The sequence below is a fragment of the Oryctolagus cuniculus genome, chromosome Y, assembly GCF_051225735.1.
Source record: "Oryctolagus cuniculus isolate XC-2025 breed Fujian yellow rabbit chromosome Y, ASM5122573v1, whole genome shotgun sequence".
NCBI classification, from domain to species: domain Eukaryota; kingdom Metazoa; phylum Chordata; class Mammalia; order Lagomorpha; family Leporidae; genus Oryctolagus; species Oryctolagus cuniculus.
Window position 1 is genome coordinate 11,741,094 of NC_142889.1, and position 19,126 is coordinate 11,760,219.

At 35.8% G+C, this 19,126-nt stretch overlaps 1 protein-coding gene across 1 annotated transcript in view; it reads right to left on the bottom strand.

The window, feature by feature from the left end:
• Nucleotides 1-5,614: 5,614 nt before the first annotated feature.
• The window catches only part of LOC127488831 (putative vomeronasal receptor-like protein 4), an 87,094-nt gene continuing 73,582 nt past the window's right edge, over nt 5,615-19,126 (bottom strand). Inside the window, exon 2 of the mRNA XM_089325302.1 lies at nt 5,615-6,575. Within this exon, the coding sequence (XP_089181428.1) occupies nt 5,615-6,575 (961 nt within the window). The remainder of the gene's footprint in view (nt 6,576-19,126) is intronic.

Consider the following 19,126-nt stretch of genomic DNA (forward strand, 5'->3'; position numbering starts at 1 on the left):
CACTTGGGACATCCTCCACTGCCTTCCCGGGCCACAGCAGAGAGCTGGACTGGAAGAAGAGCAACCAGGACAGGACCAGCACTCCAACCGGGACTAGAACCCAGGGTGCCAGTGCCACAGGTGGAGGATTAGCCTACTGAGCCAAGGCGCAGGCTGCCAATGTATTAAAATGTAAAATAATTAGTTATAATAGTACAAATATTTTATAGTTAGCTTCAAGATAAATGACTAATACCAAATACATCTGAGAGCATTGTTTATTTTATAGCTATAGTATATAGACACATAAACAATATTTCTAAAATACACTTGTAATTCAACTATAAACTTAAGAAATTAGTGTCTATAATACAAATTTTATGTTTTGAATTATGTTTGAAAATTGAGGTTTTATGATGAAGGCACACAGAATTTAAGCTTGTCTTTATTGAAATATTATATGAGACTCTACACATTTTGAAGTATATTTGGAATGAATATCATCTTGAGCAAAATGATTTTAAACTTGATATTGATATTAATCTTAATTTCCCACAATACAAGTACATGTTTAATAAATAAATAACAATTTTGGTAGGCTACAAAGCAATTTCTCACCAGAAGTTTCTCAAGAATTTAACATTAATTGAAGCTCTATGTTTTATCCATTAAGTGACCTAGCCCAACAATGTCAGCTACTTGGGGTTGACTATGAGACAAGGAAGTTTTCAGACAGTTTTCAGACATCTCCCAAGAGTAACTGTGTGCTAGGAATGGAATCTGGTAGTATAATGGTGATGGAAGAACTTTAGCCCCAGATTCCTGCAAGGAGACAGTTAATTGAGGTGGTCTTTTATTGAGTAAAGATAGTATCATTGTTTTTAGCTGCTTCCCAAAAGGGAGGCAGAAGAGATCAAGATGTTGTTGCTCATTTGGAAAACCTATAATGAGAAAAAAAGAAAACCCAGTACAAATTCTTCTCTGAATATCTTCAGATGAATGAAGCTGACTCAGGTTGGCTGAAAAGCATCCATTTGTGGTCTACATTATTATCCTGGTCAGACATCTCTGACCAACAGTAACCATTGGCTGTTAGCTTTTCTTTAGACCTCATTTTTTTCCTAGGCTAGGCCTTTTTACTGTCTACCTTAGGGTTCACTCCTGTAGAGATTTTAAATGACCCATAGTGATACATGAGCTATGTTATCTTTATTTGCAGAGCAAAGCATTTACACTTTAACTCCAGTCAGGGATACTTTTTGAACAGCCATGGTTGTTTTGAACCTGATTGTTAACTGAAAGTGGAGGGACACTCTCAACTTTTGTATAAAATATAGTAGTACCCAGGATCAAAGGAGGGGAGAAAGACACGGAAAAGTAGGATCCTGATTCCTAAGGGTGATAGGCACTAGGGCTCTGAGTGCAAGAACAATCCAGTTCCCTTAGAGAGTTAAGAAAGAGTGAAGAGGCCAGCGCCATGGCTCACTAGGCTAATCCTCCGCCTTGTGGCGCTGGCACACTGGGTTCTAGTCCCAGTTGGGGCACCGGATTCTGTCCCGGTTGCCCCTCTTCCAGGCCAGCTCTCTGCTGTGGCCAGAGAGTGCAATGGAGGATGGCCCAAGTGCTTGGGCCCTGCACCCCATGGGAGACCAGGAGAAGCACCTGGATCCTGCCATTGGATCAGTGCAGTGCACTGGCCACAGCGTGCCAACCGTGGTGGCCATTGGAGGGTGAACCAATGGCAAAGGAAGACCTTTCTCTCTCTCTCTCACTGTCCACTCTGCCTGTTTAAAAAAAAAAAGAAAGAGTGAGGAGACCAAAGGAAATGAGATGACATCAACATTTTTCATTAGGTAAGACTCCGCCATTAATTCACAAACTTGAAAGTGCAAATGATAAAATATCAGCAGTCGATCCAAATTTAGATAGGTGTATCATGATTTAAATGAGATCAGGAAGAATTTGCTCCATGATAAATGTTATAACAAAAAAGAGACAATGCCTACCAATCATCATCACAGTTCTTCACTACTAGAAAAGCATCCACTAATTGCAGCAACATGATGTAGAGACATGGTCTCAACTGGGTAAGTTTGTCTTCCTGGAAATTTGTGAATTATCTGGAGACATTTCAAGCTTCACATAAGGGACTGCACTGTCTTTTAATTGGTAGATGTCACCCTTCATAATACAGTACTTTCCTGTGCTTCAACTAAGTTTGTACTGTTAAAGATGTGTAAGGTGTTCAGGTGGGAATTTAGACATAGGAAAAAATATATATTTGCTCCACTTTAGAGTCTTCACCTCTTAAAACACTTTTGCAAAAGTACAGGATGTTTTTGCATCATGAACAAAGTTTTCAGAGAAGAGTGGGCTTGGAAAGCAGAATATTAAGAAAACACCTGATATCTTTACCTTGTGTTACGGTCTGCATTTTCCTCTCCCTTAGATTGTGGCTAGCTCTAACTGACTGAGCATGCAAAAGCTAATATACTGGCACTTGCATTGTTATGGTATTGTACATCAGGAACCACCTGGAAAATTTCAGGGCTTCCTTTTCTATCTGGCTTTTGGCTTTGGATCAGCATAGCTCTGGCCTCTGAGAATAATTGGGGAGTGAACCAGCAGATGGAAGATCTCTCACTTTCTCTTTCTCTGCCTCTCCTTCTCTCTCTTTAAAAGTACACAGTTTCAAATGTATCAAGAGAGAAAAATAACAGAAATTAGCCATTTCCATTGATTCATTAAGTCAATCAGTATGTAAACAACAAAGAACTACATGAACATAAATAATTTTCAGTAATTTATTTAAAAATGACTAATTAAGCAGAGAAATAAATGAGAAACATCATCCAGGGAACAAAGGATGAATTTCTATTTTAGAAATCAGATATGAGTATTTAAATAGAAAGATTAAGCCGGCGCCGTGGCTCAATAGGCTAACCCTCCACCTTGCGGCACCGGCACACCGGGTTCTAGTCCCGGTCGGGGCGCCGGATTCTGTCCCAGTAGCCCCTCTTACAGGCCAGCTCTCTGCTATGGCCAGGGAGTGCAGTGGAGGATGGCCCAGGTGCTTGGGCCCTGCACCCCATGGGAGACCAGGAAAAGCACCTGGATCCTGGCTCCTGCCATCGGATCAGCGCGGTGCACCGGCTGCAGCGGCGGCCATTGGAGGGTGAACCAACGGCAAAAGGAAGACCTTTCTCTCTCTGTCTCTCTCTCTCACTGTCCACTCTGCCTGTCAAAAAAAAAAAAAATAGAAAGATTACATATAAAATTTGTCATTAAGTCCCTCACAGCAGAAATGCACCAGAGAAAATTTTCTGGGCACTGTAATGACAATAGAAAACATAATGTAAAATGTAACCACAAAAGCTGATATGTACCTACATGTACATTTAATGAAGACTGTTTAAGTTAACTTACAATTTAAACAAGAAATTCAGAAGGATTATTTTTGTAGATTAATGAGAAGATTAATGAGGAAAAATGATGATAAAAGATGAAATCCTCACATCCTGAATTGCACATCTCTTCCCTCTCTTATTCCCACTCATATTTAACAGCGATCACTTTTCAGTTAAGTTTCAACACTTGAGAATAACTGTGTATTGATTACAGTATTCAACCAAAAGTATTAAGTAGAACAAACAAAAAAAATACTAAGAGGGATAACGTATTAAGTTGTTCATCAACAGTCAGGGCTTTACTTAATATATGCTAAACTGATCTTCTGTATATAAAGAGAATTGAAAATGAATCTTGATGTGAATGGAAGAGGGGAGAGAGAGGGAAAGGGGAGGGTTGCAGGTGGGAGGGAAGTTATGGGGGGGGAAGCCATTGTAATCCATAAGCTGTACTTTGGAAATTTATATTCATTAAATAAAAGTTTAAAAAAATAAAAACATCTTAAATACAAAAAAAGATGAAATCCTGAATTCAGAAAATAAGCCCACCAATATTAATTTAAAGCTATAGCAAAACTAATTCTGAACTTGTATATAGGTACCATTCTTGACAAGGAGTGTAATATTTCATAGGTTTGTGAAGAATATGAAATCAGTTTTATAGTGTTAAAGTTATATTCTATCAATAATCATTACCCTGTAGTGCATTGGTGAGGAGGAGTGTGTTCCAAATAATAGGAAAAGGGGATTTCTCGTGAAATATTGTTGTCTAATTCAGAAAATCTATGTGAAATGCCATTCTCTATACTATTGATAATTGCACTTTTGGAGAAAAATGTTAGCAACCTAGATTGGAAAAAGGTAAAATATTCAATGCTATTACATTCATTTGTCTAATAAAATTGGAATAAAATTTTGGGGACTCCCAACGACAAGGAAAATGGTCTAGGGAAAATAGCAAACGAATAAGCAAATATCCCATTCATAGAAGATTCACCACAAATATGACAAATTAATTTGCATAGTTCATATTGGAGGGATCAAAAGGCATTAAAAATAACTAACTTCAAAATTTCCAAGATTATTTCTTACTTATATGAGAATCAATCTTTACATTATTTTTCATATGAGAAATAATGTACCAAAATGAAATTCCACATTACCTAAGCTTCAAACACATGGATTATATTTTTAACATGTAAGTCAATATAATGGGGATCAGGAATCACAAAAAATAGCATTAACGTGAAAATGACAAGAAACTATATGCATAAAAAGGCATGTTTGGAAAAAGAAAGTAAATAACTAAAAGTATAGTGAATCTACTTAATATAAAACATGTTGAACATTATACAGTTAGTGCAGTCAAATACAATGAAGTTAGATTCATACAATTTTTAATATAAATTTACATAGACAAAGGTTAGAATGAAAAGGAATTAAATAACCTAATTGTTTCTCTGAACTATGGAAACAAAATAAAAGACAATATTCTAATTATTTATATTGTGTAAGTTTCAAAACTTGACCACAAGACAAAATCCATGAATTCACAAGTTGATTGTGAAAGTGAAAATTTAATAAAAATGCTTAACTAATATTCACACTTTGTAACATCAAAGAGGAAAACAAGATTGACAGAAGTGAAAAAAGGAGGACTACAGTCTAGAAAGACAAGAGCAAAATTCCCATAGTTGTTTAGTGTGAAAACAGAAATAAATATTGACAGATCACAGAGAAACTGTCATTATTGTAGAATTTGATAGTGATTTCATATGCCTTCAACAAAGAAAACTAAATTTAAACTACTTTCTGCAGTAAGAAGATCATTTCTTTACTTCTTAAAAGAAAAGAAGATCTTGGGATTAGGTACCAAAAGAAAATTCATAGGTGCACACACCAAAAAGAGAAAGATTTCTTTCTGCATTAAGTTAAGAAAGTACAAAGGATAAAGCTTCAATTCATGAAGACCATTGAACTAAGAGAAGCACATGGTCTTTGGCGTGTCAAAGTAAAAAAAAATTAGATGCAAGTAAAAAATACAAGTAAAAATCCACATGTATAGATTATACTTTAAAATCTTGAATTTTTAACTTTAATTTTTTTAAATTTTTATTTTTTAATTTAAATTTTTTAATTTTTAAAATAATTAAAATTTAAAAATATTTAAAATATTACTATTTTAAAATATTTAATGGATGTTATGATTTGTTTTCAGATTTGTTTCATCAACTTGTTAAAATGGATGTCATAACAATCATGTTTTGTAGAATACCAATTATTCTTTTATCAGCCCTAATAAGCACAAAAGGACTGACAGTGGTATAGACATTTCCCACAAGTCTCTGGACACCCAGGACAATTGTATCATATTTCCACAATATGGTTGAGAAGGATGACATTATAATATCCACACAGTACACAATCACAAAGAAACTCACCAACAGCAGGACAGTATGGGTGGCCCTTTTTGCTAGAGAGATTCTTGGTAAAATGCTCATGCTGTGAAGGTACTCAGATCTTCTCTGATGATTATTAGCTAGGAAAATCACCATGTATGCACTGCAGAGAAGCATGATTCCTACAAAAAAGATATCCTGTGACAATGTGAGAATAAAAAATATTTCCCTGATGATAGAGTTTATTGAGGAAAGTGAACAGTACTTACTGACATGGAGTAGATGGGTAATGTTTGAATGAGCTACAGTGTACATTATCATGCTACTCTTGGAGGACAAGTTCAAGGACCAAAAACAGAAGAAAGCATGGATAGTGTAATTTGTGAGTTTTTGCTTAAATCTTATCATGCAGGAGGTGCTGGGGCTGATGGAAATGACCTGAATGATCCTAAGGAGGCAGGTGGTACAGATGGAGAGACCCCTCATCAACCTGATCATATAGAACAAAGCCTTACATTTTACATTATTTGGAAAATTCAGTGACTTGAACATGTCTGCAGATAAAATATCCAGTGTAGAGAGTAGCAACACTATGCGGACAAAAGCCAGGTGACAGATGGTCACATCAATAGGCTTAGGCCTATGAGTGTGGTAGATTGTGAAGATGTGGAAGAAAAGAAGGAAGGCATTGGCTAAGATTCCAATTCCAGCTTGGAAAAAACCATATTTCTTAATAACATAATTGGAAATTTCATTGATCTTAACAGCGTAGAAGAAACATGTTAGATACCTGAAAATCAAACAAAAAGGTGACCTATCATCAGTAGTTTTTCTGTCATGAAAATAATCAAAAATCATTTTTATTTTGCCCACTTACTTCTAACAAATCCAGTTTATTTTATATAAATTCTTGGTAGTAAAATTCTAAACTACCCTCTACAATAAATGAAGTTTTGTCACAACATCCATTTTCTGAACCCTTTGAATATCCCTCTATTTGTAGATTTCAAAAACTTTTGCAACAAAATAAATGTGTTTTTAATTTGTTTTCCTGTAAACTTTTTGAAGCATTCTGTTTAAACACACACACACACACACACACACACAGAGCAAACAAAATTTGTATTCAGCAAAGAATGGCTGAAGTAGAAAATTCCTCTACAACCATATCACCTGCATGAGTAATGTGTCAAAGGACACATTTTACAGGTGATTAAGCACTTGTTGAAATTTCTTCAAAGGCTAATATACCAAACATATTTATGTATCAGAGCTGAAGAACTTATTGTTCCATAAACATACATCTGCACCCTCTGTACAATATAGATCCAGGAAAAGCCCCAGGATCATATTGACTAAAGGACTATTTCCATGTTTGAAGGATCATAATCAATTCTATTCCATTAATTAATATTAGCATGGAGTAATATCTATGCAATTCTTATAGCTGTATATGTATATAATTACATTGATCTACTCCTACTACTATTAGCAATTCAGTAAGAGACACAATAATTACATAAACAAGTAGATAAGTGTTTAAATATTTTATTCTTACTGCATAGCAATATTTGGATGTTTCTCTCTAACTTGTATCCTTCATTCTGTAATTGCCCACCATTCCCTGAAACAGATTTGATCTCACAGATCTTCAGTTGCTGTCTTTTTAAAATGAGGCTCTTGGGTAACATGCAGCCAGAATGAGGGAAAATCATGGTTGATGTGGAAGGTCATTAACAGATGAAGTACAATCACTTACATAATTTATTTTGAAGAGTTGTCTAAATTCCCCAGGTTAGGTGGTCTATACCATATGTAAGAATACAAAAATAATATTTATTGTATATTTACATTTTAAACTTAATTTAACATCATAAGTTTTTCTGTGAGTAATCTGACAGTCTCATCATTTCATGATCACTGAATTTATAATAAAATTCTACTGATGTGTGAGAAATGGAATAGAAGAAAGTTTGAGCATGGTCACCTATAATTCTGTCAGAGTGTAAAGAATAATTGGGTCCTTTATTGAACAAGGTAACTACTTAAAATCTGGATGTACAGCTCAGTTATCACTCTAAGAAGCGACAACCTGTGGATACTTGGTCTGAAGGTGAAGCCCATGAACAGTCTCAGGATACAGAAAGTGTGGACGACATTCATTTGCTTTATTCCGGCTTTCAACTTATACTCCAATGCACAAAGGTAATCCTGGATCACAGTGAGGATAATACCACAATTAAATGAACCAGAAATCAAAAGATTGATAAAATTTCTGGGCTTAGGTTAGACATTCACATAAAACAAAAGAACTGTAATGACAGACAGAAGCCACCTGCACAAACTCAAATGCTATTTTTAAATGCACAAACATACACACATAAAGTGTGTGTGTTTGTGTCTATGTGAGAGAGAGAGAGAGAGAGAGAGAGAGAGAGAGAGAGTTATCTTCCACCACTGGTTCACCCCTCTAGATGCTCACAAATAAAGAAAATTTACATACCTTAAATAAAAATTTTAAAAAATAAAATAATTTTAAAGAAAAAGTATCAAATTATGTTTTCTTTTACTTGTTTATTTAATAAACTTGAATTCTACAGCATGTCCATAATCATTTATTATTCCAAGAGCTTTCTGGTTCATTCTTTGAAGTTTTCCAAATACAAATTGTGTCTTCTGTGAACATATTCTTATCTCTGTGCAGAAACTCCAGTAGCAATTGCAGTGCTGTCTTGTGGTTCATGGTTTTCTGATGTTATTAGATAGTTTAGGATATCTTGGTCAAGATCTTGGATGAGGATGGATGAGTATAATACCTTCATTAGGAGGCTGGAAGGAGTCCTTATGTTGTTATTCCGGATTGCAAGTCATACCAAAAAATAAATGAGAATAAACTCAGGACAGGAAACCCAAGGATAAGCCTGGTATGATGATGAGAGTGCACTGAGCAGTTATGGGGCAATGGGAGCTGTGAGATATAGGGATAAGTTATGTGTGCTGTTAATGGACTCTCTCCAGGACCTTTGCATACACTCATCTAAGTTTGTTTCTCTTGACAATCAGGCTAGCGTCACATTTACCTGCTTTAGAAAATATTTAAGTATGCCAACTGCCATGATTTTAGACCTCTCAGGTACAGTTTCTCATTCCTTAATTGGCATCATCTTTTTCTTTTTGGGCTGTTAACTTCATTTGTGAAGAATCAGATAGTCCTAACCTTCACTGGGTAAATGACCTGGTCCTGCCCTGTTAAAGTGGGAATCTTTATCCCCAAGCTGTGGGGAGACTGAAGCTCACAGTAACCTCTTCAATTCAGCCCATCTCCAGCCCCCAGATGCCTGACCTGGAAGATCTAATGCTTCCCATGAGCATGTGTTTTGTCTTGTGAGCAGTGAACTCTCAAAACAGTGTGACAACAAGCATATTTCTGTTTTTCATACAATTTTGTGTTTTGCCTGGAGTCAATAATTATGTTAGCATAATTTTCTGTGTATTTATCAGGTAACTGCACATACCACAGCTACTATGCTGTATGATACACACAGTTTATGAGGTGTCTGTAAGTATTGCTAAAATTTTCTGAATCTAGGTACTCACATGTTGAATAAAATATTAGCACACTAGGCAGCATAACATTTTATTGCTTTAAAATCCCAAAATTTTCATTATCAATTTGAATGCAACTTTAAGAACTTTATATCTATATCTTTATATAGAATTGTTACTCCATTACTGATTTTATCAAGTTAGCTACTACATCCTATAATCAAAATCAAACATCTTCTATAAATGAGAAATTTTCTCATTTTACCTTAGACTTTATTATTCCTACCTGAATAGCTAGCTAAGAAAACCCTACTTTATGACCATCCTAACACAGATACCATGAGTTTCTTTATCATTATATGATCTTGCTCTAAGTGCTGCAAGTTGTCCTAACTCAGGTTAACAGGATTTAAGCATTGGAAGGCCAGCAGAATCATTATCAGTAGTGGATATATGTTTGTTTGTTTTTTATATTCTTGGATCTGTTAACTAACTTCCGTTTTTTTAAATTTTCCAAAATGTATCATACCACATTTTTGCATTTCAGCAAATATGCATGCATATGTTTGTCTTTTAATTATGGTACACCCTAAAATATTCATTATTGGTAAGGGGAATCAAAGCAGAAAATTACTTTGTCATGTCCATCAGATTTATTTTTTTAATTTTTTCTTTTGTTTTATTATTTTTATCCCATATTATCAAAATTAATAAGCTCACCAATCTTTTCACTACAAATATATGATTGTTCTTTTGGGCCTTTACATTTTAACATGATAAATTCACTGAAAATTGTTTGACTTGTCCTAGCAACTTCCAACTTCATGGTCTATCAAATCATTTTAGGATGATATGTGCTTTTACACATTTGATGAAATACCTTTTCACATGTTTATTTTTTAGTCTCACCATTTGCCATTCACTTTAAAATGCCCATGCATTGGATTGAGACACTATTTCCACAGTTTCAAGATTATATGTGGGAATATGAGGGGAAGGAGGAAGAAAAGTTGGAGGGTGGGAGGGAGGAGAGGGTCATATTGCCATGTTCCTAAATCAGTATGTATGAAACACAGGAAACCTGTAAATATTAAATAAAATTTCAAAAAGAAAAAATATTATTGCAATGAACTGGGGCTGGAAATGTTGCATAGCAGGTAAAGCTGCCACCTGCAGTGCTAACATCCCATATAGGCACCAGCTCATGTCCCGGCTGCTACACTTATGATTCAGCTCTTTGCTATGGCCTGGGAAAGCAGTAGATGTTGGCCCAAGTCCTTGATCCCCTGTACCTGTGTGGGAGACCTAGCGAAACCACTGGATCCTGGCTTCAGATAGGTGCCGCTGAGGGGTGAACTAGCAGATGGAAGACCTGTCTCTTTATCACCTTCTTTTTCTGTGTAATTCAAATAAATAAATCTTTAAACAACAATAAAAAAGAAATAAACTGCTTATGATTCCCTTGTTAAATGACTGCAACATTTCTGTATTTTAAATTAATTTTGACTATTTAATTTATATCCATTATATCTTCTTGTGAACCCATTCTGCTCCTATAACATTCCCCACTGGTATACCCAGTAGTCAAAATATAATACACATAGAACATGCACATTTATCTATTGTATTTGAATTTATATCTACCACCTGACTAAATACTCAACCTAATTTATGTCAAATCTAGCACAAGAAATTTCAGGGTACATTATTTTGCTTTGTCTCTGGTAAGGCATCATCTGTCTAAATTCTAGAAAATGCCTGAGCAAAGTTCATGTTCACACTATTTGAGAACAATCTAATGCCAGTTCCATCACTCTTACTAGCAGTCTTTTTAAGCCTTTATGTATTATCATGAAGCTTTAACATTTCATGAAGGGCATTAGGCTATTTACTTGTTTGGTCTTTGAATTCATGGAGCTCACTTTTTTTGGAATGTTGAAGCAACCCAGCATAACAAAGATAAATATCATTTGGTCCAGATGGATGATCTTTCTGATACATTTTGGAGTTGATTAGCTAGTATCTTGTTGAAGGGTTTTGCATCTATGTTCAGTCTTGTTTTATTTTTTTCAAGTTTAATTATTCCTTTCATCCTACTAATTTGGGGATTGGGTTTTTTTTCTAGGTCCTTGTGATGCAATGTTAGACCTTTCTAACTTCTTGATGTAGATGCTAATTGCTGTAACATTTCCTTTTAACATTCCTTATGCTGGATCCCATAAATTTGGATATATTGTGGTGTTATCTTAATTTGTTCCTCAGATATTATTATTTCCATTTTTCATCCACTGTTCAAAATGGACATTTGTTCAATCTCCTTGTGTTTGTAAACTCCACAGTTGTAGGGTGAACCTGTACTATAGGTGTCAATTAGGTTCCTTTGGTCTGTTAGGAGATTAGTCATATTTCTTCATTTAATTTTGAATATTTCATATGTGCATTGACAAAAGGTAGGTGTTAAAGTCCCCCATTATTATTTTTAAGACTTACTTATTTATTTGAAAGGCAGCATTACAGAGAGGCAGAGGTAGAGAGAGAGAGAGAGAGAGAGAGAGAGAGAGAGAGAGAGAGAGAGAGAGAGAGAAAGTCATCCATCCGATGGTTCAGTCCCCAGATGGCTGCAAAAGCAGGAGCTATACTGATCCAAAGTCAGAAACCGGGAGTCTCTTCCAGGTCTCCCATATATATATGGCGGTGACCAAAACTTACAGAATCAAATCACTTCTCAGTAATTAACCAGATAACCAAGCCAACAAAGTAACTGGAGACCTTTGAAGGAGAACAGATCAACACATATGAGATGTTTAGAATGTAGTCACTGGGCATACAGACACAGGAGAAAACCCTGAGATGTGGTAATATTGGTTCCAGAAACATAAGGAGGACAATGGCTATAGGTAAATGGCATTGAGACATCTGATAAAGACAATTGCTTCAAACATTGGCGTAGAGATATCTATAGTCTTGCATGATATGGAAGCTCAGGAAATAAAGTCACTCCATGGTAGGCTCAACACCATTCTGAACAAGGAATGTAGATAACTGATAGAAGATCAAGACTACATGCAGAGAGGCTGGAGCACACAAAGATCATCATTGAATGCAGAGTGGAGACAAGCAAAGAAAGTTCTGATATAGACACAGGGGTGGAAACTCATATGACTGGCACATGGTGTAGGCACAAGCAATGCTAGGAACTTTTGAGAGCTGATATAGATGATAGATTTTAAAAATAACACAATAGCAGCTCTTTCTCCTGAGCATACCTGTGTTGCTTGTCAGTGTGCCTTCTGCTTTAAATAAGTCTTGCCTCTATTCATTTTCCTTAAATCTCTTCCTTGAGTCCTTCTGGATAGGGGTCAGTACAAAATCTAAGAGACCGTAGATTTTGAAATAGATGATGAATGGTGACTAATATTCTGATAAGGTAAATCCCAAGTAACAATAAACCATGCAGTTATCTGAGCCTTTCAGGAAGGAAGGAAGACCACATGCTGCTGAAAAGAAGAGGGTGAAGGGTCTCGGGAGGATGGGGTGACAGGTGGGGTTAGTGTTGAGGTCTGGGAAGGTGCCGAAGGTTGTGTAGAGCTTGCAGGCCCTACGAATGCTTCAGACTTTTACTCTCAAGTAAAGAAGGCACTGAAGGAATTTGACCTCACTTCAATTTCACAGAGATGTCTCTAGTTGCGTGCTCTGGGTTTCAGGAGGGAGGCAGCTGTGTCCAACCATAACCTGAAGGATTAGTCCAGATGAGAGGTGCAGGGGCTTGAGAGCAATTGTGGAAAGGGAGAGGAACTCCTGCGTGTCCACCATGATGCATCCTTTCCTCAGACTTCCGTCAGTAGCCCCAACTCACTGCAGTATTGACATCTCCGATGTCCTCCTCCTTTCCTGTCCAAAACCTTCTTCATGTGTTATTTCCTATCCTCTTCATACAAGCACTTGCTGCCTAAATCCAACACCTCATCTGTGAAACCTTCTAAGAGGCAGTCGTAGCTTGTGCCTGACCCAGATTCTCTAAGGAAGCTTCTAACTTATGCTTGGGGAGAACATACAAACCAAATCCAGACTTTTCTAGGGCTCTAAAAATAAAAAAAAATTAAATTAAAATAGGACAACAGACAACTCGAGTCACAGTGAAACAGAACTGTAGGTTTAGGACATCAAAATTGATTATGATGGTAACTATGACAGTACAATAGTTTCCATGTTGTCATAATTTATGTTGCCATAAAAAGTGTTTTATGACATTACGATGATATGTTTATGTTTTTGCTAATCATACATCACACTTTATGGCATATACTTGATTAAGAATTCACAATGGATTTTAGGACATCACACTTATGACATAGCAATTGTTTATGACATCCAAACAGTGGTTTATGACATCACAATTATTACAAAACTTTAGCATATTTATGATATCATGATCATGGTTTTAAGAATAAGATATTGGTTTGTGATATCACAATCAATGTTTTTTTAGCATTTCTACTGGAAAGGACATTATAATGATGGATTTATACATCACAATAAATTTGGACATCACAATGTTTTTAGGACCTTAGAGTTGATTGCCCATCTCTTTGGTGATTTAAAACATCACAATTGCATATGAAAACACTGTTGGTTTATGATATCACCATTGATTTTGACATAAAAATTCTTCATTACAGCATGATGGCTTATAGCATCATAATTGATTATGCCATCAAAAAGTTCATTTTATTATGTCACAGTGGTTTTATCTCTTCAAAATCGATTATGATTTCATACCATCAGATTATGATGTAACAATAGTGGTTTATCATATCCAAATTTATAAATCAGAAACATTAGTATGAAATTATGATTACAAAGTAACAGTGATTATTTATAACACCACAATATTTATATGATGTCACATTTGATTTTGACAGCCCAATTATTTTTAAATTTTTGCAGTGTTTGATGTATGGATATAAAATTGTTTAGGACAGTAGAATGTTTTTTATGGCATCACAATTGAATTTTATATCCTACTGAAGTTTATAACATCACAATTGATTATGAGAAGAAATTGGTTGATTCACAAAACTGCCATGGTGGACTTACAGTGTAATGATATTAGTTTATGGTATCACAATTTATTTTGACATGACAACCATGACTTATGACATTACAATTTCATTCATTACATCACAAAAATTGGAATTTAACCTCCCAATGGTAGGGTTACTGTATGACAATGTGAGGTTTATGACCTCACATTGATTTCCTGACATTATAACTGATTTCTCACACAATTGTTTTATGACATTAGAATTTCGATTTGTGACATCACAATTGTTGCTTATATATCACAATTCTATGGCATCAGAACAGATTATGGCATCCCAATGATTTTTAGAACATCATAATTGATTATTACATAATATTGGTGGCTTATGGCATCAAAAAGATGACATTGCAGTGGTATTATGACATCACACTAAATGTCAACATCATATTGTATTTATGAAATCACAATGGCAATTTTATGACTTCAAAGGTTTATTATAGTACAATGTATTTATGACATCACAGTTATGGCAGTAAAGTATTAGTTTATGAAATCACCTTATATTTTGATGTCATCATTGTTTATGACATGATATTCTGTTTTATGACTTTACAATTGCCTATATCACAATGGTAGTTCTTAAATTTGAGAATTTATTTGTGCTTGTAGTATGATAAAAATGTGTTTAATATCTGTCCCCAATTTCTGGTGCGAATATATTAAGGGTTCCAACAAATTACATCCTAATACTGTGACTTTCATTTACTGAGAAGACAGAATATGCCTTTCTGTTTATGGATCCAATAAATTTTATATTCAATTATTTACTTTTGTTGAGAACTTCGATATTTGATAGTATTACTCTGTGTATCTAATATTAGCTCTTTCTTTCCTCCTATAAATTTTAATTTTCATGGTTATATAATCTGAATTTTTGTCATGAGTTCTTTCTTGTGATACACAAATAGCTTTCTGAATGTACATATTCCAAGGTCCACCAGGGTGACAGCTATTATGAAAAGAGCTATAAATATTTATAGCAAATATGCTGTGAAGTTCAAATGACTGTTGTGCATCAATAAGAAGATGTTCACAAGAATTTATTAATGAATTTGGGCTTATTTCACGTGTAATGATTATTATTCCAAGCAAAAAGATGCTTCTCTGTATTGTATGTATTGAAGAAGTTTTCTCTGCCTAATAGTCCTTACCAGGAAGGTAGAAAGAATAGGTGCAGCTACAGATAATTTGGAATGAGCACCAGTCCGTGGTAGTAACAAGAGGGAAATAATGGGCATTTCCATGATTTTAAACATGTCACATTCTATTTTTGACACTTGTTTACACAATGACATTTTATGTTTTTTTGAAAGATTTATTTTTTACTTGAGAGTCAGAATTACTCAGAGAGAGGAGAGGTAGAGGTAGAGGTAGAGGTAGAGAGAGAGAGAGAGAGAGAGAGAGGGCTTCCATCCATTAGTTCACTCCCCAGTTGTCTGCAGTGAGTGGAACTGCACCGATCCAAAGCCAGGAGCCAGGAGATTCTTCCGGGTCTCACACACAGGTACAGGGGCCCAAGGACTTGGGCCATTTCTACTGCTATCTCAGGCCATAGCAGAGAGCTGGATCGGAAGTGGAGCAGCCAGGACTAGAACCAGCACCCATATGGGATGCCGGCAGTTCAGGCCAGAGCATTAACCCACTGTGCCATAGCACCGGCCCCTTATGTTTTAATCCAAGGAAATCATGGGGAAATAGTTTATGATGCTGACAGTGTATGACATACTCATGAATCTCTTCAACAACCCAAGTCTTATTTTTGTTGAGGTGAAACCAGTCCTGGTCTTCATGACCTATTTTATTTTTGCCTGTGTAATTCAATAGCCAAACTTGGAAAGATCTCCTGCATTGTATGGTGCACTGTTTCCTATTAGGTACTCCACTTAAAATAAGGAAAACTATGTAACATATCATTAAAAATCAACTTTTTAATTCAAATGAGACCAAGTTGAGGAGGTTGACATAATTCAAGTCTACAAAAAAGATGAGATATTATAAAAATTTCAGTCAGGCTTTTTTGCTGTTTAGAAAATGTGTTCTTGATGCTAATTTTTCAACGTAAAGTTAGATACCAAAATATTATACTTGAATTGTAAAGAAATCATCACAAATAATCTGGAAACTAAAGGCATTGGATATAATTACACAAAATAAAATCTTAAAATTCAGTGCATCTGTTTTTGGAAAAAATAAGGGTAGGCAATAAATAGTAGCCATTGTTTAATAAAGTGGAATAAAACACACTTTAATGAAATAAGTGATGGCACCTGAGCTTTTCAGGAACCCTGGGTGTGTGTATATCTTCACTAAGTGGAAAGGGATGTCAGGGATGATGTCATCATTCGTTATGTATTTCTACTTCTAATACATATTCAGCATAGTTTTAAAAATGTCTCAGGCATGGATTGTATGTGGTTGAAAAATAGGTAGTCTTTCCTTCTTGATTCTCCATAATAAAAAGATATATTCATGTTTCATATTCATATGTACAAGCATTAAGTATTCCAATACTGCTTGTTCTTAATTTGTTTGATGAATCTCTGCTTCTCTTTAATGTCACTTGAAAGATTTCAAAAGTGTCTTTTACTTCCTTGGTTAAGTTTATTCCAAGGTATTTGATTGTTTTTGTAGCTATTGTGAATGGGATTGATCTTAGCAGTTCTTTCTCAGCCATGGCATTGCCTGTGTATACAAAGGCTGTTGATTTTTGTGCATTGATTTTATATCCTGCTACTTTGCAAAACTCTTCTATGAGTTCCAATAGTCTCTTAGTAGAGTTCTCTGGAACCCTTAAATAAAGAATCATATCATCTGCAAAGAGGGATGGTTTGACTTCTTCCTTCCCAATTTGTATCCCTTTAATTTCTTTTTCTTGCCTAATGGCTCTGGCTAAAACTTCCATACTATATTGAATAGCAGTGGTGAGAGTAGGCATCCCAGTCTGGTACCAGATCTCAGTGGAAATGCTTCCAACTTTTCCCCATTCAATAGGATGCTGGCCATGGGTTTTTCAAAAATTGCTTTGATTGTGTTAAGGAATGTTCCTTCTATACCCAATTTACTTAGAGTTTTCATCATGAACGGGTGTTGTATTTTATCAAATGCTTTCTCTGCATCTATTGAGATAATCATATTTTTTTCTTCTGCAGTTTGCTAATGTGGTGTATCACGTTGATTGATTTGCAAACGTTGAACTATCCTTGCATACCAGGGATAAATCACACTTGGTCTGGGTGGATGATCTTTCTGATGTGTTGTTGCATTATTTTTTTTTAAATTTTTTTTATTTTTTTTAAACTTTTATTTAATGCATATAAATTTCCAAAGTACGACTTATGGATTACAATGGCTTCCCCCCCATACCTTCCCTCCCACCCACAACCCTCCCCTTTCCCACTCCCTCTCCCCTTCCATTCACATCAAGATTCATTTTTGATAATCTTAATATACAGAAGATCAGCTTAGTATACATCAAGTATGGATTTCAACAGTTTGCTCCCACACAGAAACATAAAGTGAAAAATAATAGATGATTTTTTAAATGATGATGAAATCAGAGCAGACCTATTGTCATGTTTAATCCCAGTGAGAGTCAAGTTGGGAATTGATAATTTCTTTCTTTTTTTTTTTTTTTACAGAGGATCAGTTTAGTATGCATTAAGTAAGGATTTCAACAGTTTGCACCCCCATAGAAACACAAAGTGAAATATATTGTTTGAGTACTCATTATAGCATTAAGTCTCAAGGTACATCACATTAAGGATAGAGATCCTACATGAGGAGTAAGTGCACAGTGACTCCTGTGGTTGACTTTACAAATTGACACTCCTGTTTATGGCATCAGTAATCTCCCTATGCTCCAGTCATGAGTTTCCAAGGCTATAGAAGCCCTCTGAGTTCTCCGACTCTTATCTTGTTTAGACAAGGTCATAGTCAAAGTGGAGGTTCTCTCCTCCCTTCAGAGAAAGGTACCTCCTTCTTTGAAGACCTGTTCTTTCCACTGGGATCTCACTCGCAGAGATCTTTTGCCAGAGTGTCTTGGCTTTCCATGCATGAAATACTCTCATGAGCTTTTCAGCCAGCTCCGAATGCCTTTAGGGCTGATTCTGAGGCCAGAGTGCTATTTAGGACATCTGCCATTCTATGAGTCTGCTGAGTATCTCACTTCCCATGTTGGATCACTCGCCCCTTTATTTACTCCATCGGTTAGCGTTAGCAGGTACTAGACTTGTCTATGTGCTCCCTTTGACTCCCAGTCCCTTCACCATGACCAACTGTGAACTGAAACTGATCACCTGGAACAGTGAGATGGCATTGGTACATGCCACCTCGATGGGATTGAATTGGAATCCCCTGGTATGCTTCCAACTCCACCACTTGGGGCAAGTCAGCCTGAGCATGTCCCAAATTATACATCTCTTCCCTCTCCCATTCCCACCACCATGTTCAACAGGGATCACATTTCAGTTAATTTTCAACACTTAAGAATAACTGTGCATCAATTACAAATCTAAACCAGTCATATTAAGTAGAACAGACAAAAAAACTACTAAGAGGGATAATGTATTAAGTTGTTCATTAACAGTCAGGGCTATGCTGATCAAGCCACCGTTTCCCATAGTGTCCACCTCACTCCAACAGGTTTCCCTCTTGGTGTTCAGTCAGTCGTCACCGATCAGGGAGAACATATG